Consider the following 23,702-nt stretch of genomic DNA (forward strand, 5'->3'; position numbering starts at 1 on the left):
GTAGGAGATTTTACCATAGGTGGTAATGAGGAGATGATTTAGGCAAAAAACATCAATTCTGACAAAAATTTACTTGCGATTATTTTAACAGTGTGATGATATACACATTGACTAAGTGCAGACGATCCTCTGTTTGTTTGCCAAGGACAGGATTCAGAGTGTTGCATTTAAGATGATAACACAGACGCTTCACATGGTCTCATTATGGCGATCAGCTGAGAATCCCCCCTATACACTCAGTGGCTACCATCTGCAGCGGAAAATAAAATAGTCAGAAAGACCTGGTACCAAATGTGAGATGAGTCAGGATGACTCGGGCTAAACCCTGCAACGGAAATGAGGCATGCGTTGTGATTTAAGTCAAAGCTGGTATGGCATGAGACCTACACTGCTTCCCACATAATTGTTCCTCCCAGCTTGCAGTTGCACGCCTGGCACGTGGGGGCATAGAGAGCCACTGATGCTGAAGGAAATGTTGTGTCCACTCTGATTATCCCCTCAGAATGGAACAAGGCCCAATCGCTTTTGCCCCTAAATCTAAAGAGCAGCTCCGTTCAGCAGGCCAGTTAAAGGGAGGGGTGTTTTACTTCCAATTACCCAATGATTCATACTTTAAGGCAGTAGTTCTCAGCCTTTTTGAGTCGCGACCCCCAATTTAACATGCATGTTGTCCGTGACCCCCACTCACTGAACACAACCTCATATGCACAGTCCAGATCACCCAAAAAAGAAACAAAATGAGCAAAAAAAGGAAACAAAATGACCACAAAATTATCAAAAAAGACACAAAATGAGCAAAAAAGACACAAAATGAGCAAAAAAGACACAAAATGACCAGAAAAGACACTAAATGACCAAAAAAAGACACAAAATGAGCAAAAAAACACAAAATGACCAGAAAAGACACAAAATGACCAAAAACATACACAAAATGACCAAAAAAGACACAAAATGACCAAAACAGACATAAAATGACCAAAAAAAGACACAAAATGACTAAAAAAGACACAAAATGACCAAAAAAAGGAAACAAAATGACCAAAAAAAGACACAAAATGACCAAAAAAAGAAACAAAATGACCAAAAAAGACACAAATTGAGCAAAAAAGACACAAAATGAGCAAAAAAGACACAAAATGACCAAAAACAGGAAACAAATTGACCAAAAAAAGACATTAAGTGACCAAAAAGACACTTAAACACTTTAACACAGTGGAGACAGAGCTGACTTCCAATGGCGACCCCCCATCTGACACATTTGCAGTGTGGCTGGCTCAGAGCTGTGGGAAGGTTCTCATACTGAAGTCAGCTTCCAGGTTTACTTAAACCTTTCTGAAAAGTATTGACCCACCTGTGGAGACACTGCCAGAGCAATACTAAAACCTATCAGATATGTAAGCACAGAGATATTATACAGACTGAAATGATAAAGTATTTAAAACATATTTCCATACCTGCTGTAACTTTTATATAGCCTTGCTTAATAATATAAGGCAGGGGTTTTCAAAGCCTCCCCTCAGACAGAGCACCTCCTCACTTGCCCCTTAATTTACTTGCTTAGTTACGCTAAATTTCTGGATGCCCTGTGGGATCATGATTATGTTGTTTGATCCCAAAAACATTCAACAGTTGTCAACAGCTATGATAACCAAATACATAAATACAGTCTGTCCTAAGGCGTTTATTAGTTTCTGACTCTGGGAAAGTGGGGAAAATGGTAAAATCTCTGAACACTCCTTTATCATATGACACATTTAGGCTATGGGATCTTCTTTTAGATAGATAGATAGATAGATAGATAGATAGATAGATCGATGCTCTGCTCCGTTCTGTACTAGTAACGAGGGTTGTCACGATAGTAAAGTTTTCAACTCGATACCGATACTCGGGAAAATATTCGATACTCGATACCATTTTCGATACCACCAGGATAAAAACAAAGACCCCCAAATTTAACAGAAATATTTTTATTAACAAGAAAAATGCAACAAGTAAAAATGAACAGAACCACAGGTTAAATACTAATAATAAAAAACAGTTGTGCAAAAAGAAACTGCAACTATGATAACAAACAATAACAATTAGAACAATATTTTCGGCTGTGTGTGTTGCTGTTTGGTTGCGGGTCGACTTTTCTCTGCTTCATTCTGGGAAAATAACACTTTTCAGTCACTTTGTATACTGTGGGTATCGATACTTTTGAAAATGAGTATCGTATCTGGATGCAACGTTTTAGTATGAATACTTTTGACAACCCTACTAGTAAAACGCTTAAATGGGTCGTTTTGACAAACAATCATATGGGTCGTACCAATGAAACGCTTATATAGGGGAATTTTGGGTGCTATTGACAGACAACCTATTCTGTCATTAAGGTCTGAGATCTTGTTGGACATCAACCATCACATTGGTAGACTCTGTCCATTCATCAATAGTCACTTTAGCGCTGTAAAGCTGATGGAATATATACCATTCGGTTATTCAGAGCGGCAGAGTTACTGTGGGCACTCTGGCTGAGGAGATGGAGAAATATTTGATTGTCCAAAGTTTCTTTAAAACACACGGTAATTGTGTTGATGTGGACAAATGAGGTGAATAACAGGTCAGTGGACAACCTGCAAACAAGCTTGTCCTTCATACTCCACCACCTCTTTCCTCTTAATTTAGTTGAAGCATTGTGGAGTTGGCATGAAAACTGACCACATGGTCATTGTCTCTGTTTATCTTTTCTCTCCGTGCCCTTAAAACCACATAATATAATTGTTATTTATATTCAATATTTAATTTTTTTTTTTTTTTTTTTAATGAAATGCTATTAATTATATCTTATCATTAGATTATGGCAACAGAAAAAATGTGACAACATCTGTCATGAGTTGCAGATTATATATGTTTGTCTGGAGGCTTGATGGGTAAACTGAAAATTTCACAGATCAAGTTCTGTAAACTGTGATCACATTTATGACATCAGTAGCTGATTTGGCTGCAAAACAACAACTCTCACAGCTCATTAGTTTAATAATGAGCTTGAATTTCAAAAAACACATTAAATCAATTAATAAGTCAGCCTATTACCACCTTAAAAACATATCAAGAATTAAAGGCCTTATGTCTCAGCAAGATTTAGAAAAACTTGTCCATGCATTTATCTTATCACCCCAGTTCTGAGGTCTTTACACTGGCTTCCTGTCACTCAAAGAATTGATTTCAAAATATTAATGTTGGTTTTTAAAGCCCTAAATGGTCTAGGGCCAAAATATATTACCGATCTGCTGATACGTTATGAGCCTCCAGAGCTTTAGGTCGTCTGGGACAGGTCTACTTACAGTCCCCAGAGTTATATTATATATATATATATATATATATATATATTAGGACTAAACAAGGAGAAGCAGCGTTTAGTTTTTATGCACCAAATCTCTGGAACAAACTCCCAGAGAACTTGAGGTCTGCTGCAACTCTCAGCTCTTTTAAATCAAGTCTGAAGACTTTTCTGTTTCCATTTTAACCTGTAATTTTTATTCATTCGCTTTTAAATGTTTTATTCATTCACTTTTTTTAAAAATTCGCTTTTAAATGTCTTTTAATGTGTTTTATGTATTCTAATCTTGCCCCTGTAAAGCACTTTGAATGGCCCTGTGTCTGAATTGTGCTATATAAATAAACTTGCCTTGCCTAATTTCAGTCTTTTTGCAGCTGAAAAAGTCTTGACTTTGCACATATAGCTGCTGCTGGTACAGCCATCTCATCTCCAAGAGAAACCACTGAATCTATGAGACTACAATGCTGTATATACAATTTCCTTCACATTTCTCCTCATCCGTTTTAATACCTCGTGGATAACTATGCTCATGGTACAGAGTCCCACCAGGGTGCATTCAGAGCCATGCCATATGAGAGGATTAGCCATGTACAAAAGACTGAGCAGAGGGAATCCACACTGGATTATACTATCTTCCAGACGAAACACATAACCGCACCTTGTGTTCTTTTTGTCTGGAAGCAAAAGGCATTGTGGGGGTTTTACCTCCTCATTCAGCCTCCTCAGGGGTGCATAGGTCAGCTGGCAGTGGGTCCTCCTGGAGGAGCCCAGCATGTGCTGTCGTCCCTCATGATCGCTCCTTGTCTACACAGACGGGGGGCTGAGCAGATCAGGATGTGAGCTTCAGAAGCTGACTGACTTTTAAGGAGGAGCTGCATGAGTTAGCGTCATGCCTGCTGTGCTCACATCTGCCTGCGACACCGCTACACACACACACACACATGCACAAACACAGAACAGAGGCAAGTCTCAATCAGTAACACACAGGGCCGGGAGGAGGTCAGGCATTGGTAGCCGATCAGCTCATCAGAACATATTCAGAGGTGCAGCACTGACTTCTCTGGCTTAAATCAGCAGCAATGTATTAAAAATCCTTGAGAGTGTATTGTAAGTCTAAGTCTTTTCAATACATTTAGGCAGAAGTGACCAAAATGACCAAAAAAGACACAAAATGACTAAAAAAAGACACAAAATTACCAAAAAAGGAAACAAAATGACCAAAAAAGACACAAATTGACCACAAAATCACCAAAAAAAACACAAAATTACCCAAAAAAAGATACAAAATGACCAAAGAAGACACAAATTGACCAAAAAAGACACAAAATGACTAAAAAAAGACACAAAATTACCAAAAAAAGGAAACAAAATTACCAAAAAAGACACAAATTGACAACAAAATTACCAAAAAAGACACAAAATACCCAAAAAACCACACAAAATGACAAAAAAAAGACAAAATTACCCAAAAAACAAACACAAAATGACAAAAAAAAGACATTAAATGACCAAAAAGACTAAATCACATTAACACATGAATACTTTAACACAGTGGAGACAGAGCTGACTTCCAAAATGATTTGGCGACCCCCAGAAATCATCTCGCGACCCCAATTGGGGTCCCGACCCCAAGGTTGAGAATAGCTGCATTAAGGGAGAACATATTATAAAACACATGCACAAACACAGAACAGAGGCAAGTCTCAATCAGTAACACACAGGGCCGGGAGGAGGCCGGGCATTGGTAGCCGATCAGCTCATCAGAACATATTCAGAGGTGCAGCACTGACTTCTCTGGCTTAAATCAGCAGCAATGCATTAAAAATCCTTGACAGTCTAAGTCTTTTCAATACATTAAGGCAGTAGTTCTCAACCTTTTTGAGTCGCGACCCCCAATTTAACATGCATGTTGTCCGCGACCCTCGCTCACTGACCAGAATTATGCACAGTTCAGATCACCCAAAAAAGAAACAAAATGACCAAAAAAGACACAAAATGACCAAAAAAAAGACACAAAATGACCAAAAAAGACACAAATAGACCAAAAAAGACTCAAAATGACTAAAAAAAGGAAACAAAATGACCAAAAAAGACACAAAATGACCAAAAAAGACACAAATTGACCAAAAAAGACACAAAATGACTAAAAAAAGACACAAAATGACCAAAAAAAGGAAACAAAATGACCAAAAAAGACACAAAATTACCAAAAAAACAAACACATAATGACAAAAAAAAGACGTTAAATGACCAAAAAGACTAAAACACATTAACACATGAACACTTTAACACAGTGGAGACAGAGCTGACTTCCAAAATGATTTGGCGACCCCCAGAAATCATCTCGCGACCCCAATTGGGATCCCGACCCCAAGGTTGAAAATAGCTGCATCAAGGGAGAACATATTATAAAACACCTAACCACCACTGTTTTATTAAAAAAACCTGCATTGTTAACACCGTCTTAACAAGCTGCAAATGAAAGTTAAAGCCAGCAACTGTTGAATTCAAACTCTACCACACAGAGAGCCTCACAGAGTATTTCTTTTTATTCTATTGAGTCATTCACTGCACACAATGAATAGTTTTCTCAGTGAACAGTAAATCACAATTTACTAAAGACTTGCGTCATCACTGTGAAAGGTCGCTCAAGGGTAATTTTTGCATTGCATGGTAGGATTGTTAGCGGACAGTAGTGCACATGCTAATGGACTTTTTCATCCTATTGAGGACATTTTAAGGGCACTATATAGACCCTTTTAATTGGAATTCCATTGCTGGGAAACAGCTTCGGGCCATGCTAACTTCCTGTCAGCTTATGTCATTGACCTCCACTGCCACAGGAACTAAACTGGGACATATTTGGAGTGTTTTCCCAACAGCAGGCAGTAGTTCTCAACCTTTTTGAGTCGCGACCCCCAATTTAACATGCATGTTGTCCGCAACCCCCGCTCACTGAACAGAATTATGCACAGTTCAGATCACCCAAAAAATAAACAAAATGACCAAAAAAGGAAACAAATTGACCAATAAAGACACAAAATTACTAAAAAAAGACACAAAAATTACCAAAAAAAGGTAACAAAATGACCAAAAAAGACACAAATTCACCACAAAATTACCAAAAAAGACACTAAATGACCAAAAATGTCCTACATTCATATTTACCCGACAAATGTTATACTGCAAAAATCATTAATTCAGATGTCTATAGTGTCAATATCAGCTGTATACACTTATAATTTATCATTTCATTAGAGAACATTTAAAAGGAAGAATCATCCGGCTACAGATATAGCAGAGAAAAATAAATAAAATAAGAAAACAAAATAAATTGCAACATATTAGTAATCATTCATTTGGTGGGCGGCATCAAGTGCGTCTTAAGTAATTTTTGGAATGACAATTTGTTTTGCGTGCTAGAGAAGTTAACAAGACATTAACAATTACATTCGCAGAATTGGGCAACTCCAAATTGTTTGGCCCTACAATCAACACTTCTCTGACAATGTCCGAACAGAAATAAAAAACATTTGATCTGTTATAATGCATCATACACACTTATACACTCAGTTATTTTTCTTTACAAGGCTTTCTTCAAAACTCCCTTCACCCTCCCATCTAACCACCCTCCCTCCCTCTCAGTTTAAAGTCTGTAGCACACACAGGACAACTCTATCAATCAGAAGAACACACATCCAGTGAAAAAGCAATGAGCCCAAACATCTAACTGTGCCATTACACATATTGATATAACAAAATAAAGTAAGATGAATGATTGCAGTGCCGTGAGCTGGGTGTTTTTTTTCTGAAATGAGACTCCTCTGTCTTTGCTTTCACTCTGATGTTCCCACTAGATAAACCGGAGATCCAAATTAAACATTTTAATCTCGGGATAATCTTTTTTATGTCTTCTTCTTCTTCATTTGCACAACTTAAAGCATGCAACCGTGAGCCTGATAATAATTTCCAGGGCTTTGTTCAAGTGTCCAATTATCTGTGACACAGCTAAAGCTAATTTTAATCATCTTCCACACGCTGAATGCTTTATGTGTCGTGTGTTCTGATGTTGTGATAAGGCAGAGCGTAGAAAGTTTTATTGCAGCTTTCATAAAGTTATGAGAAGAACCATGCAGCATACATGATGAGAAAACAACTCTGCAGAACATATATAGTATATATTTTTGCAATTTCCTTGCTCACTTGGTAGTGTTTCGAAGCTACACTGTTCAGTTATGTCATGCTTCATGTTGTGCTCCAATTTAAAATGTCATTGATTTTCAATTTTCCAGTCCTTTCATTGTCCAGAAATACAGTTTTTCTCCCTCCTGTGCTCTTTCCGGTTGTTTTACTCTAATAGAAAATATCCTTTATGTTCTATTGATTCCAAAGCTATACACAGTCTCTCTATAATGTATTAGGACAATAATGTTTTTGGTTGTTTTATCTTTTATTGTGTTGGCTCTCTACTCGTACTCATTGGTTTTGAAATGACACAATTACTATTAGGTTGCAGTGCTGATGCTATCATAACATAGGCCAGGGATTCCCAAAGTGTGGTGCGTGGACCCCTGGGGGTGCGTGAGCTGCCGCTAGGGGGTGCACGAGATGAAAAATGTAATGGCGGTCTGATAATGACACAATTACATTTCATTTTTGCATCTATTTTGGTCATTTTTGCATCTATTTTTTGGTTGTTTGGTAATTTTTACATGTATTTTTGGTCAATTTGTGTCTATTTTGATAATTTTGTGTCATCTTTGGTCATTTTTGCATCTATTTTTGGTTGTTTTTGACCTTATAATAAGCGTAGAAGAACTTAGCTTCTTGTTCTTGTATCATTTTTCCAACCTGTGTTATGATGACGGGGTTGTGTTCACTCCGCGCTCATTTAAATTTGCTGCAATTTTTGTTCAACGCAGCTCAAATATTATAACATTTTCCCAACTGATCTGCTTTCTTCCTCTGATCCTGAGCCTGTCATCATCCTCCACCTTAAATATGGCTATAAAAACTCTTATTGCATTTTGTTTTTTTTGAAGGTGTGGGGGATTGGGGGTGCGTCAACCCAGTTGGGACATAGAAGGGGGTGCACGGCTGAAAAAGTTTGGGAACCGCTGACATAGGCTAAAGAGCTCAACAGTTATGTTCCAGAAGTGAAAACCCCATTCATATTCTGAGTCAACATTTTGATAAATAGCCACAATTTCTTAAACATCCAAGGTAGGCTGACCATGAGTTATGAGGCCGAGAAACGTCATATGCTCCTGTAGAATCCAACCTTAGTTTCTGAAAACATGTTTATTTGTGATGTCATGGAGAATAACTACACTACCCACAATCCTATGGTGTAACAGTGATGTCTCTGAGAGGTAAAACTTGCTGTTGAATGTCCCAGAATGGTCCTCCACCAATCCGCTGTGCAGCGAAATGCTCATTTTGACGAACGCTCATATGTAGTGGTGTCAACAATAATCGATTCGGCGATGCATCGCAATGCGGGGCATGCACGATTCAGCATCGATGCGGCAAAGTGCCATAATCGATTATGTTTATTTCCTGTCCTCCAGTGGAAAGTTGTGGGGGCAATTGCTCTGTCGCTAGTTTGGAGTTTAACACGGTTTTAAACTCCAACTCCCAACTACAACTCCAGTTTAAAACTGTGTTAAACTCCAAACTAGTGACAGAGCAATAGCCCCACAACTTTCCACTGGTGATTTATGTTTTCTTTTTTCAGGTTTGAAAATGCCATATCCAATTACCTGTACCATTTTTTTTAATTTTTTTTTTTTATTTAATGACATTTATGTCAAAGATACAGGAGAGTGATGATACACACATAACAGCCAATAAAATCTATTGTTATTAGGCCTATCTGACTGCTTGTATTGCCTCATGACTGACGAAAAATGTCCCTTGTTGTGTGCAGTATAATTGTGATGCATCGCAATGCATCGTAGAATCGAATTGAATCGAATCGTTACCTGGTGAATCGTAATCGAATCGAATTGTGAGGGCAGTGCCAATGCACACCCCTACTCATATGTGTCTATTCTGTCATTTTGGTTGGAGGTCTTGTTGAATGTCCAAAGGGATGAAAACCACGTTAAATTTAAAGAAGCCCGCTAAACTGGCATTTGCTTGGAAGTCGTACATTTAGAGAGTTGTTTTTTCATTCTATGTGTCGGCATATATTTGATGGATTGCCATGAAATGTGCTACAAACATTCATGTTCCCCTAAAGATGAATTGTAATAACTTAGGTGATCATTTTTCTTTGCATCTAGTCCCTCTTCAGGTCAAATTGTATTTCATCCAATTTGGTTTATGACCTAAAACGTCCAAAAAAATAATGATGCTTCCATTGGCTTTCTGTTTTGTGTCTTTTTTTAAGTCATTTTTTTTCCTTTTTTGGTCATTTTGTGTCTTTTTTTGGTCATTTTGTTTCCTTTTTTGGTCATTTTGTGTCTTTTTTTAGTCATTTTGTGTCTTTTTTTGGTCATTTTGTTTCCTTTTTTGGTCATTTTGTGTCTTTTTTTAGTCATTGTGTCTTTTTTTGGTCATTTTGTTTCCTTTTTTGGTCATTTTGTGTCTTTTTTTAGTCATTTTGTGTCTTTTTTTGGTCATTTTGTTTCCTTTTTTGGTCATTTTGTGTCTTTTTTTAGTCATTTTGTGTCTTTTTTTGGTCATTTTGTTTCCTTTTTTGGTCATTTTGTGTAAATAATGATGGTTCCATTGGCTTTGTGTTTTGTGCTAAAAAGGAAATCTAAGTGTTACTAGTTAACATGTTAGCATGCTAATATTAGCAGTTGTGTCAGCCCCAAGGAGCATAGCTGTAGCCTTGTTATTTAGGGCCATGCAGAAAGAAAGTGGTCTTACACCTGCAGAGTAGAAAACCAAGGACTTTTTCGAGGTCACCCAGAATGTTCTTGACTTGCCAAGTCATTCATCTGACCTTAATCCAACTGAGCATGTGCTCCTAAAGACCAGGCTAAAAAAGAAAAAAGGGCCTCAAAGCAAACAAGAAGTGAAGATGTAGCTTCTGGCAGAGCATCACCAGGGACTCTGTCTGCTGATGTGTGTGGGTCGTAGACTTCAGCCAGTTATTGATTGCAAAGGATTTGCACCTAACCATTAAATGTGATGTTAACTTGGTCAATTACTCTGCCTATAAACGTGTTGGACTGTGTAAACAAAAGACTGCAATTCTTCCCACGTTCAAATTTATGCTTCACCCATAAGAACCCAGACCCAGTAATCCTTAAAGGAACATTATGGGGGATATACCACAGACCAAGTGGACCACGTAGAACACATTTATGATGTTTAAATAATAAAAAATTCTACCCCTAAATGTCATGTCATGATATGACATATATGTTACATTGGGCGTTTATGGTATTTATGTTTATGATATTTCTTATTTTGAAATAAATAAACTAGACAAATTTGCCTTTTACTTTGCATCTCCACAACATATATCAAAATTGTGACAGGATAGAATAGGATTCTTTTTTGTTTATATTTGGTCAAATGTACTTAGATTAGAATTAGAATAGTTAAATGGGGTTGAACTTAGCCTTCACAGCAAAATCTGGAGTGTTAATTCAACTCACAGAGTGTTCTATTTAACACTTTTTTGGGAGTTTATATAGTTCTCACGGATTCTGAGTTACAATTACACTTTGAAAAGTGTTAATATTTTAACTCTTTAATAGTGTTGAACACTCAAAGTGAAAAGGAATAACACAATTTGGAGTTAAAAGTGCACTTATGTGGTAAAAGTGCATTCTGTCTTTAACCGAACATACAAGTGACAAAATATGAAAATCAACTCCAACTGAAGTGAATCTAACTCAGGTGTTAACATGTAACAATGCTGGCAGAAGCTTTTTGATCACTACAAGTGTTAAAACAACTCCAAAATAGACACTCAACCAACTCAAAATTATTAACAATGAAAAAACAACACTACAGATTTTGCTGTGTAGTAACAAATAATAAGCTTTTTGAAATTAGCTTTACTACTTCTTCACATTTCTGTTCCCAGTCACAGCCACATATTTTGGAGAAGTCACTTTTTGTCAAAGTCAAACAGGATTTAATGAGTTAAGGTGAAACATAAAGCTGAATATGGGAGATTATAGAAGATTTAAAGTGTTTGTTACACGCGTGTCACCATAGGTTCTTATGGGTTAAAGCCAGCGCCTTAACCTCATAGTCATTTTAAAACAAAAGTGTTAGACGCAACAAGGTGTCTCTGGTATTTTATGATTGTCGTTTTTCCTGTTTCGTAGCTGAGCTCTGATGGATTTTTCTCTCTCTTCTTCCCTTTTTCTCCACAGTGAACTTTGACCACTTCCAGATACTGCGGGCCATTGGGAAAGGAAGCTTTGGAAAGGTAACGTCACCTCCATTTGTCATTCAGTGGACGTGTGTTCTGCAGTCATTATCTCCTAAACCGCATCAGAGATTACACTCTTGTGATATTATGGTGATTAAAAGATAAATAGTGTTTCTATTTGAATAATGGTTATAAATACAGCTTATGTAATTCTGTCTATAAAGTCACTGAGAGGAGAGCCAATTTACTTTTCATCTTATGCCAGCCAACCTGTTGGGAGTTTGACCCCACGTCTCCATTTAATTACAGAGCGGCACAATACTGAGGCTGCATTTGTCATAACGCTCAATGGGGAAACTTGCCGTGTGTGTGTGTGTGAGTGTGTGTGTGTGTGTGTGTGTGTGTGTGTGTGTGTGTGTGTGTGTGTGTGTGTGTGTGTGTGTGCTGCATATTGTGAAACCAAATTACAATTCTTTTCAAGCTTGTCTCAGGTGCCAATATCATCGCTGGTGGTCATTGTTGATAAAAACAGACATTTTGAATTAATTTTTGGACCGTTTGTTAGTTGAAGGATTCCTTTGTGTTCGTATTGAATGCCCTTAAAATATAGCTTTTTTACCCATTTTGAGCTAAATATGTCATTATAAATATGTCACAAGTCATTTTTTTCTTCCTTTTTTGGTTATTTTGTGTCTTTTTTTAGTCATTTTGTGTCTTTATTTGGTAATTTTGTTTCCTTTTTTGGTTATTTTGTGTCTTTTTTTAGTCATTTTGTGTCTTCTTTTAGTCATTTTGTGTCTTTTTTTGGTCATTTTGTTTCCTTTTTTGGTCATTTTGTGTCTTTTTTTAGTCATTTTGTTTCCTTTTTTGGTTATTTTGTGTCTTTTTTTAGTCATTTTGTGTCTTTTTTTGGTCATTTTGTTTCCTTTTTTGGTTATTTTGTGTCTTTTTTTAGTCATTTTGTGTCTTTTTTTAGTCATTTTGTGTCTCTTTTTGGTCATTTTGTTTCCTTTTTTGGTCATTTTGTGTCTTTTTTTAGTCATTTTGTGTCTTTTTTTTGTCATTTTGTTTCCTTTTTTAGTCATTTTGTGTCTTTTTTTGGTCATTTTGTTTCCTTTTTTGGTCATTTTGTGTCTTTTTTTAGTCATTTTGTGTCTTTTTTTGGTCATTTTGTTAATAAGGAAATGTAAGTGTTACTAGTTAACATGTTAGCATGCTAATGTTAGCAGTTTCAATTCAATTAACGTTGTACTATATACAATACTGAGGCTGCATTTGTCATAACACTCAATGGGGAAACTTGGCGTGTGTGTGTGTGTGTGTGTGTGTGCTGCATATTGTGAAACCAAATTACAATTCTTTTCAAGCTTGTCTCAGGTGCCAATATCATCGCTGGTGGTCATTGTTGATAAAAACAGACATTTTGAATTAACTTTTGGACCGTTTGTTAGTTGAAGGATTCCTTTGTGTTCGTATTGAATGCCCTTAAAATATAGCTTTTTTACCCATTTTGAGCTAAATATGTCAGCATCTATTGGACGGTTTGCCATGAAAAGTGCTACAAAGATTCATGTTCCCCTAAAGATGAATTGCAATAACTTAGGTGATCATTTTTCTTTGTATCTTGCCCCTCATCAGGTCAAGTTTTATTTCAGTCAATTTGGTTTATGACCAAAAACATACAAAAAATAATGATGCTTCCATTGGCTTTGTGTTTTGTGTCTTTTTTTAAGTCATTTTTTTCCTTTTTTGGTCATTTTGTGTCTTTTTTTAGTCATTTTGTGTCTTTTTTTGGTCATTTTGTTTCCCTTTTTGGTCATTTTGTGTCTTTTTTTAGTCATTTTGTGTCTTTTTTTGGTCATTTTGTTTCCTTTTTTGGTCATTTTGTGTCTCTTTTTGGTCATTTTGTGTCTTTTTTTAGTCATTTTGTGTCTTTTTTTGGTCATTTTGTTTCCTTTTTTGGTCATTTTGTGTCTTTTTTTAGTCATTTTGTGTCTTTTTTTGGTCATTTTGTGTCTTTTTTTAGTCATTTTGTGTCTTTTTTTAGTCATTTTGTGTCTTTTTTTGGTCATTTTGTGTCTTTTTTTGGTCATTTTGTTTCCTTTTTTGGTCATTTTGTGTCTTTTTTTAGTCATTTTGTGTCTTTTTTTAGTCATTTTGTGTCTTTTTTTGGTCATTTTGTTTCCTTTTTTGGTCATTTTGTTACTTTTTTTAGTCATTTTGTGTCTGTTTTTGGTCATTTTGTTTCCTTTTTTGGTTATTTTGTGTCTTTTTTTAGTCATTTTGTGTCTTTTTTTGGTCATTTTGTTAATAAGGAAATGTAAGTGTTTCTAGTTAACATGTTAGCATGCTAATGTTAGCAGTTTCAATTCAATTAACGTTGTACTATATACAATACTGAGGCTGCATTGTGTGTGTGTGCACTGCATATTGTGAAACCAAATTACAATTCTTTTCAAGCTTGTCTCAGGTGCCAATATCATCGCTGGTGGTCATTGTTGATAAAAACAGACGTTTTGAATTAACTTTTGGAGCGTTTGTTAGTTGAAGGATTCCTTTGTGTTGGTATTGAATGCCTGCAGGAGGCTTCAGTAATGAATTCAGGGCGTATCGGGTTTGTGTGCGTCGACACACAGTTGGGGCTCCAGAGATTGGAATAGTTTATCTTCATTTTGAATCCCAAATATCACGCCTAATATTTGTTCATTATACTCATGTCTGTGCACGCCTTTGCAAATTCTTTCTGCTTTGCTCTTTTCAAAACACAATCTTTTCCCTTTTTTTTCAAAAAAACATGTCCCTCTGTTATATGGAAAGTCATTGCCCAATGCTGAATACATTACCATGTGAATTTATGTTAATTTTTACTTATTGCTTTGTTCCCTCAAGCTGCTGCCACTTCCCTTATGATACTGAAGGGAATCTGCAGTAAGCTGGGAAATACGCTGCATGCAGGCCTAGCTTCAGAGACGAAACCAAAGCAACCTTTTTTTTTTTTTTTTCCTCCTCCTCCACATTAGATTATTTACACTACATTTAACATTTTTGGGAATAAATGCCACATGGAATTAAATGTTCATTCATGTTTTTTGGTTTTCGAATTCAAACATAAAAGGGCTCGAAATAAGCTCCTCTGCCGGCGACATCAAAGTTTTAATGGAAAAGGTCTTTTTGGACACTTTCCCCACACAGTCGGGAAGCCAAGAGGCTCCGTCTGAGAGCTGGCTTCCAGTTACGCAATATCTGTAACACAGTCATGTTCGCACACACTTTTTATGGAGACACGTGCATGCACACGGAGACAAATACGCTCACGCAGTCAGACAGATGCTCACAGAGACGTCCAGATAAAGTTCGTCCTTGTTGGAGGTCATCCTGTCTGTGTTTTTTGGCCCACTGTGGCCACACTCTGTATTCCTGCTGTTTCTGAATACTTAACAGCATGAGTCTTCAGCTCTCCACTGAACACACTGAGCCCTGTGTGGGTGTTTGTAAGCAGGCATGTAGTAAAGAAGACGGATAAACAAGACCTCCTCCTGGCATAAATACAAGACAATAACGACTATTATGTGAAAAGATGAGCATCAGTTTGTTATTATGCTATTATTTACTCCAGCTATTCTCAACCTTGGGGTTGGGACCCCAATTGGGGTCGTGAGATTTGTTAAAAATATGGTGTTTGGTACATTTAACAGTGAGAAAAAGTATTTTTACAAAAAATAAATGCAAAAATGACAGTGATGCTTGTATATATATTACATTAAATACATATTACAGTGTATTTTACAGTGGAGTAATGTATTTTTCAAAAACAAAACTGTAAAAAATACTGTTGTGGCTGATATATACATTTACAGTGTTTCTTTGTTACTGAAACTGAATTAACTTATTTATCATTTTACGTCTTTTACTGTCATAGTTTAGCAATCAATTTGTTATTATGCTATTATTTACTCCAGCTATTCTCAACCTTGGGGTCGGGACCCCAATTGGGGTCGCGAGATGATTTCTGGGGGTCGCCAAATCATTTTGGAAGTCAGCTCTGTCTCCACTGTGTTAAAGTGTTTTAGTCTTTTTGGTCACCTAATGTCTTTTTTTGGTCAATTTGCGTGTGTTTTTTGTCATTTTGTGTGTTTTTTGGTCATTTTGTGTCTTTTTTTTGGTCTTTTTTTTTATCATTTTGTGGTCAATTTGTGACTTTTTTGGTCATTTTGTTTCTTTTTTAGGTCATTTTGTGTCTTATTTTAGTCATTTTGTGGTCAATTTGTGTCTTTTTTGGTCTTTTTTATCATTTTATGGTCAATTTGTGTCTTTTTTGGTTATTTTTTTAGTTTTTTTAATCATTTTGTGGTCAATTTGTGACTTTTTTGGTCATTTTGTTTCTTTTTTTGGTCATTTTGTGTCTTTTTTTAGTCATTTTGTGGTCAATTTGTGTCTTTTTTGGTCTTTTTTTTATCATTTTATGGTCATTTTGTGTCTTTTTTTGGTCATTTTGTGTGTTTTCTGGTCATTTTGTTTCTTTTTTGGGTGATCTGAACTGTGCGTGTGAGATTCTGTTCAGTAAGCGGGGATCGCGGAGAACATGCGTGTGAAATTGGGGGTCGCGACTCAAAAAGGTTGAGAACTACTGATTTACTCAATGAAATGTGGCTATAATGATCTATATTAGTCTAAAATGGCATCTAAACTAGGGCTGGGCGATATGGCCCTAAAAGAATATCACGATATTTCAAGCTATTTTTGCGATAACGATTATTCTTCACGATATCACGGAATACTTAAAAAGATATAGAAAACATGTTTTTTTTTTAAGTCTGTATAAATAAATAAAAATCTAAAATGTAGTGTGTGAAGTGCAAATCTCAACAGTTGCCAAATACAAAAACGTTTACTCTTGACTCTTGAGTATGATCAAATAATGAAAAAATAACCATTTAGGGGTTTCGGGGGCATATTTTAATGAAATTTTGTAAAGGAGAATAAAGGTTCTTGTATGTTTTATTTAAGGCATCTTATTTTGACAGTCTTCTTGTAAGTTCTGTGGTGGATTCTGTTAACACACCGTGCTCTTATTTTGAAAGCTGCATGTGTTTAGCGACAGGGAGTAAGTAGCTTTTTGTGATTAAAACAACTTTAACCACTACATCAAGAAGTATGAATGTTGCCAATATCATGATATGCATTTTTTTAACCATAAAAAAAAACAACCGATACTATCGTGAACGATACGATATGGCACACCCCTAATCTAAACCATTCTAAAATAACAATGTAAAGATATTGGGCTGTGTACACTGTAAAAAAGGTTTGTGGAAATAACAGTAATACACTGTCAAATACAGAAATAGGGCATAAAATGAAAAATTGTATATCACTGTATTAGACGCTTTTAATTACTGTAAATCAAAGAATAGCACAAAAATGTCATGTCATAAACTGGAAGAAACACACAGTTTTGCTGTAAAATATAACTTTTTCATGCAAAATGTATGGAGAAATACCCTGATGTGTGAATGAATGACACAATTACCCTAAAAAATTTGCTGATATTTACATTTAAATTTAGAATAGAAAATCCACTCACTGTAATTTTTACGGTGAAGTTCTGGCAACCACAGCTGCCGGTATTTTACCGTAAATTAAACAGATTATTTTTTACAGTGTATGTTGGAGAGAAATGTAAAGAGTGAAGGACAAAACAGGCACAAACACAGAGAGAGGTGTTTACCTCACACTGTAGCACTGTGAAACATGATCCGTGTATTCCAGCTCATAGGTGCTGCAAGAAAATGGGCTCTTTGGTGTGCAGTACAGTAGATGTGTGTGTGTGTGTGTGTGTGTGTGTGTGTGTGTGTGTGTGTGCATTTGTGAAAGTGAGAAAACGTGCACAGTGGGGATTGCGAGGTAGGCTGGAGCTGAGAAAGAAGAGGCTGTCAGAGGGGAAGCGGAGGAAACCTCCTCTAAAAGCCATCTGCAAACATGGCTGACACTGGTTTTACTCTGCTTCTCATTTACTCTTTTTTTTGTTTGATATATGTGCAGTATGAGAGTATGAATCTTTTTTTTCTACCGCTCTTTTTGCTCTTGCTCTTCCAACCCAAGAGCTTCTCTCTTTGTCATATTGCCCAAAGAATTTAAATATCTCACAATTGCTGCACAACTCAAAGTGTGTGAAAGCTCAGTTCACCAATTAACACCAGTTAATATTTCCACCTTGAACCTTTCCCCCATTCAAGGGTCCATATGGTAAGTATCACTAAACTGCCGTTAGCTTGGAAGTTGTACATTTAGAGTAGTTTTTTCACCCTTAAAATATAGCTTTTTTTTACCCATTTTGAGCTAAATATGTCAGCATCTACTGGACGGTTTGCCATGAAAAGTGCTACAAAGATTCATGTTCCCCTAACCATCATTTATAAATGGAAAACAGATAGTTTATTAATGTTTAATTATCATTTATAAACCATATATAGGCCATTTAGAATGGTAAATAGATAATTTATTAATGTTTAACTAACTAAATCATTTATAAATTGCAAAAAGATGGTATTTTAATGTAAGTTTATAGTTACTTTACCATTAAGAAACAATTTAATTATAATTATTAGTTTATTAATAGTTTAATTTGCACTCATTATAACATTTTTAACACCATATTAAGTATGTTAATGATTTAGAAAAGATTCATATACATTTAAGAAATTGGTTGAAACATTTAAAGATTAAATATGTTGTAAATGGTTAATAATTGGTTTATAAACCATCTATAAACATAACTTAGTTGGTTATTGTAAAGTGTTACCATGAATTCTAGTGCATTAATGTACTTTTCGTAGGTAAAACTATGCTAAAGAAATGAGAACAATCTGCCAGGTAACACTTTGTGCCTCTGCTACATTAGAACTAGGGTTTCCCCCGATCCAGTCTCAAAGGCTCAGATGTTTGGATCAATGAGCCAGATCAATACATTGAGCCAGATTCGATCTCAGTTGTTGTTTTTTTTACACTCAAAGCTCTCAGCAGAACAACACAGCTGTCGTTTACTCTCCAACTCTCTGCTCTCCTCCACCCTGCTGAGTTGTGTGTGTAGCAGCAGGAGCTGAGCCCCGCACGCACCGAAACACCACATAAACCAGCTATTCTCAACCTGGGGGTCGGGACCCCAATTGGGGTCGCGAGATGATTTCTGGGGGTCGCCAAATCATTTTGGAAGTCAGCTCTGTCTCCACTGTGTTAAAGTGTTCATGTGTTACTGTGTTTTAGTCTTTTAGGTCATTTAGTGTCTTTTTTTTGTCATTTTGGTCATTTTGTGTCATTTTTTGATCATTTTGTGGTCAATTTTGTGTCTTTTTTGGGCCATTTTGTGTCTTTTTTGGTCAATTTGTGTCTTTTTGTGGTCATTTTTTGTCATTTTGTGTCATTTTTTGATCATTTTGTGGTCAATTTGTGTCTATTTTGGGCCATTTTGTGTCTTTTTTTGGTCAATTTGTGTCTTTTTTGGGCCACTTTGTGTCTTTTTGGTCAATATGTGTCTTTGTGGTCATTTTTTGTCATTTTGTGTCTTTTTTGGTCATTTTGTGTCATTTTTTGATCATTTTGTGGTCAATTTGTGTCTTTTTTGGGCCATTTTGTGTCTTTTTTGGTCAATTTGTGTCTTTTTCTGATCATTTTGTCATAAAATATAAAAAATATATGAATACATAGACAGAGAGATGTTTTAGTTGTTGTCTGCTTCATTATTTGTCCAAAATTCGTCGTATCAACTGAGTTTGTATGATCTGAACTGTGAGTGGAGATTGTGTTCAGTGAGCGGGGGTCGCGGACAACATGCATGTTAAATTGGAGGTCGCAACTCAAAAAGGTTGAGAACAACTGCTCTATGAGCCCTACAGATATGAAGAATCAAATAAATTTATACCAGGAAGTTGAACTTTCTGCTCCTGTACTTGTGCTTCTGAGCATCTTTCATAGGAATGAATGAGTCCCCAACTCTTAATACATCCATGAGTGCAACTGTGTCCAAGATGACCCACTCCCAATTTAGATATAAAGGGGCTCATTCTAACAAAAATACAACAAATCTACGTTTCTGGTTATTATACACGAATAAAATCAGAAATATGAATATAATATTCAATTTCTGCCAAAAGATTCCCCTAAATCCTACACGCTGGTCATTTATTCTTCACAGTATGAGACTGTTTATTTATTGTTTTTGCCTAATGTATGTGCACTGGTTTCATGCATTTGGCTGTCATCTGTGGTGTTGGAGTGAAGGCAGAGCCCCCGCCAAGAGGAAAGAAAGAGGCGCCAGTGCACGGAAGCTACAAAGACTGGACATGTAGACGCATTTAGACAAGTTTTTTACTGAATATTATTCCATTTGTTTGGAGAGTGGCCCCAAGTTTCCCGCTCCCATAGACTGTTCATCCTCCAAGGGGCTCAAACTACAAGTGCATCTTGTAGGAGCTGAGCCCCGCACGCACCGAAACACCACATGCCACAAACCAGCTATTCTCAACCTTGGGGTCGGGACCCCAATTGGGGTCGCGAGATGATTTCTGGGGGTCCCCAAATCATTTTGGAAGTCAGCTCTGTCTCCACTGTGTTAAAGTGTTCATGTGTTGATGTGTTTTAGTCTTTTTGGTCACTTAATGTCTTTTTTTTTTGTCATTTTGTGTCTTTGTTGGTCATTTTGTGTCATTTTTTGATCATTTTGTGGTCAATTTGTGTCTTTTTTGGGCCATTTTGTGTCTTTTTTGGTCAATTTGTGTCTTTTTGTGGTCATTTTTTGTCATTTTGTGTCATTTTTTGATAATTTTGTGGTCAATTTGTGTCTTTTTTTGGTCAATTTGTTTCTTTTGTGGGCCATTTTGTGTGTTTTTTGGTCAATTTGTGTCTTTTTGTGGTCATTTTTTGTCATTTTTTGATCATTTTGTGTCTTTTTGGGCCATTTTGTGTCTTTTTTGTGGTCATTTTTTGTCGTTTTGTGTCTTTTTCTGATCATTTTGTCATAAAATATAAAAAAAATATATAAATACACAGACAGAGAGATGTTTTAGTTGTTGCCTGCTTCATTATTTGTCCAAAATTCGTCGTATCAACTGAGTTTGTATGATCTTAAATTGGGGGTCGCGACTCAAAAAGGTTGAGAACTACTGCCATAAACAACAAACACAGTATGAGACTGTTCATTTATTGTTTTTGCCTAATGTATGTGCACTGGTTTCATGTGTTTGGCTGTCATCTGTGGTGTTGGAGCCCAGCCCCCGCCAAGAGGAAAGAAAGAGGCGCCAGTGCACGGAAGCTACAAAGACTGGACATGTAGACGCATTTAGACAAGTTTTTCACTGAGTATTATTCCATTTGTTTGGAGAGTGGCCCCAAGTTTCCCGCTCCCATAGACTGTTCATCCTCCAAGGGGCTCAAACTACAAGTGCATCTTGTTTTTGGCTGCCATGAAATCAAACCTGTCTGCAAACTGTGGCAGCGTCTGAAACAGCTCATGTCAAAGTCCAGACATGTCTCAGAACCACTCGAGCTAGATGGCCTGTCCTGACAACACCCATGTCATTCCAACTCAAGGATTTCTGTCTTGGGAATCAAAAATCTGTCTTAAAAAAAGGGAAAGTATGGTGAAAGTTGTGTAGTCTGCACTTGGTATTATTCATTCGCTTTTGCCTAGTATCTCAGTCTATTTTTCTCTTGTCTTGGGGCAAATTATTTCTGCCATTTTGTGTCTTTTTTGGTCAATTTATGTCTTTTTGTGGTCATTTTTTGTCATTTTGTGTCATTTTTTGATCATTTTGTGGTCAATTTGTGTCTTTTTTGGGCCATTTTGTGTCTTTTTTTGGTCAATTTGTGTCTTTTTTTGGTCAATTTGTGTCTTTTTTGGGCCATTTTGTGTCTTTTTTGGGCCATTTTGTGTCTTTGTATGGTGAAAGTTGTGTAGTCTGCACTTGGTATTATTCATTCGCTTTTGCCTAGTATCTCAGTCTATTTTTCTCTTGTCTTGGGGCAAATTATTTCTGCCATTTTATGATATATCAGCACAGGTACCCACCTTCCTCCTCCCTGCTCTCCCCTTTTAATATATCATGCCTAATTTCTCTCTCTATCTCCCGCTGTTCCTCTCTCAATTCATTTCAAAGGCAGTTTTATGGGCTCGACAGTAAAGAAACCTGTGTTGGCACAGCAATATAATATTATTAAGTATAAAATATGGCACTAATATTGTTTGAATCCCCACTCTAAGCGCTGATCATAAAAGCTGTTCCACAATGTAAGTTATATATGAATTCGGTAACACTTTACAATAACCATCATTTATAAATGGTAAACAGATAGTTTATTAATGTTTAATTATCATTTATAAACCATATATAGGCCATTTAGAATGGTAAATACATCATTTATTAATGTTTAACTAACTAAATCATTTATAAATGGCAAATAGATGCTATTTTAATGTAAGTTTATAGTTACTTCACCATTAAGAAACAATTCAATTATAATTATTAGTTTATTAGTAGTTTAATTTGCACTCATAATAACATTTTTAACACCATATTAAGTATGTTAATGATTTAGAAAAGATTCATATACATTTAAGAAATTGGTTGAAAACATTTAAAGATTAAATATGTCGTAAATGGTTAATAATTGGTTAATAAACCATCTATAAACATAATACATAACACATAACAAGCAAATTATTTCTGCCATTTTATGATATATCAGCACAGGTACCCACCTTCCTCCTTCCTGCTCTCTCCTTTTAATATATCATGCCTAATTTCTCTCTCTATCTCCCGCTGTTCCTCTCTCAATTCATTTCAAAGGCAGTTTTATGGGCTCGACAGTAAAGAAACCTGTGTTGGCACAGCAATATAATATTATTAAGTATAAAATATGGCACTAATATTGTTTGAATCCCCTCTCTAAGCGCGCTCTCTCTTCATTTCTCCCTCTAATGTTTTGGAGCATCTGTCCTCTAGCAGGTGGGGGTGGAGAGTGATGGAGCTGGGTGTGATTATTTCCACAGCGGTGGAGGATATCGCTCATTTGTAACGTGCTTGCTAGAGGGCTGGATGGCCATATACAGCTCCGGAGTCGGGATAATTGCTTGCTCCCCTGTTGCTCCGTCTCTCCTGCGCTACCTTTTTCCCCCATGAGCGCCACACTTTGGCCCCCCTTTGTCACTCCATCTCGCCGCTTTTTCCGCCACGGGGCTCATTAAGACCCGCCCCGAGAGAGCTGGAGAGGGGAGTTGACATTCGTCGGGGAGACATGACAGTCATTGGCTCTGACAGCGCTTTAGTGACAGCTCTTTAATGGCAACAGCTGAGTGGACATGTGAACATCCAAACAAAGATGGAAGGATGCAGTTCAAGCAACATGGTCTTTGAACCTAGCCTAGTAACAAATAATAAGCTTTTTGAAATTAGCTACTTTTTCACATTTCTGTTCCCAGGAACCTGGTCTCACAGAAATCCGTGGAATAGCCACGGAATCGCTCAAATTTTTGTGAAACTGACACGGATTTCGCTACAATGCAAGTTAATGACAGTCATATCCCGTGGCTATTCCATGGATATTTGTTCCTATTGGTTTGTTCCAAGTCACGTGACTTTCAAGGTCCCGGCGGTCAGAACAAAAAACATGGCGGACAGTTCTCTCATTTTTAGTGAAAAAATTAATATTTTGACTTAGTTTCTGCATAAAAATGGATTTTGATCACATTTCTAGCGAGAAATATATGTTTTATTTCCTAAATATTCACTCAGTGAATGTACATAATCACTTTGTGGTGAGGATCTCGCCAGAAAAATATGACTGTCATTAACTTGCATTGTAGCCAAATCCGTGTCAGTTTCACGGAAATTTGAGTGATTCCGTGGCTATTCCACGGATTTTGAGTTAAGCGAAATCCGTGGCTATTCCACGGATTCCTGTGAGACCAGGTTCAGTTCAAGAGAGCCAGAAGAAGAAGGTTGGAGGCGGTGCAGGAGCTCAGCTGGTGCTTTCTACATCCTC

The 23,702-nt window shown here is 36.6% G+C and overlaps 1 protein-coding gene across 1 annotated transcript in view; it reads left to right on the top strand.

Moving 5' to 3' along the window:
* Positions 1-23,702, top strand: part of LOC131958648 (serine/threonine-protein kinase 32C-like) — a 166,878-nt gene that overhangs the window by 37,362 nt on the left and 105,814 nt on the right. Inside the window, exon 2 of the mRNA XM_059323785.1 lies at positions 11,668-11,723. Within this exon, the coding sequence (XP_059179768.1) occupies positions 11,668-11,723 (56 nt within the window). The remainder of the gene's footprint in view (positions 1-11,667; positions 11,724-23,702) is intronic.

The sequence above is a fragment of the Centropristis striata genome, chromosome 20 (genome assembly GCF_030273125.1).
Source record: "Centropristis striata isolate RG_2023a ecotype Rhode Island chromosome 20, C.striata_1.0, whole genome shotgun sequence".
NCBI lineage: Eukaryota > Metazoa > Chordata > Actinopteri > Perciformes > Serranidae > Centropristis > Centropristis striata.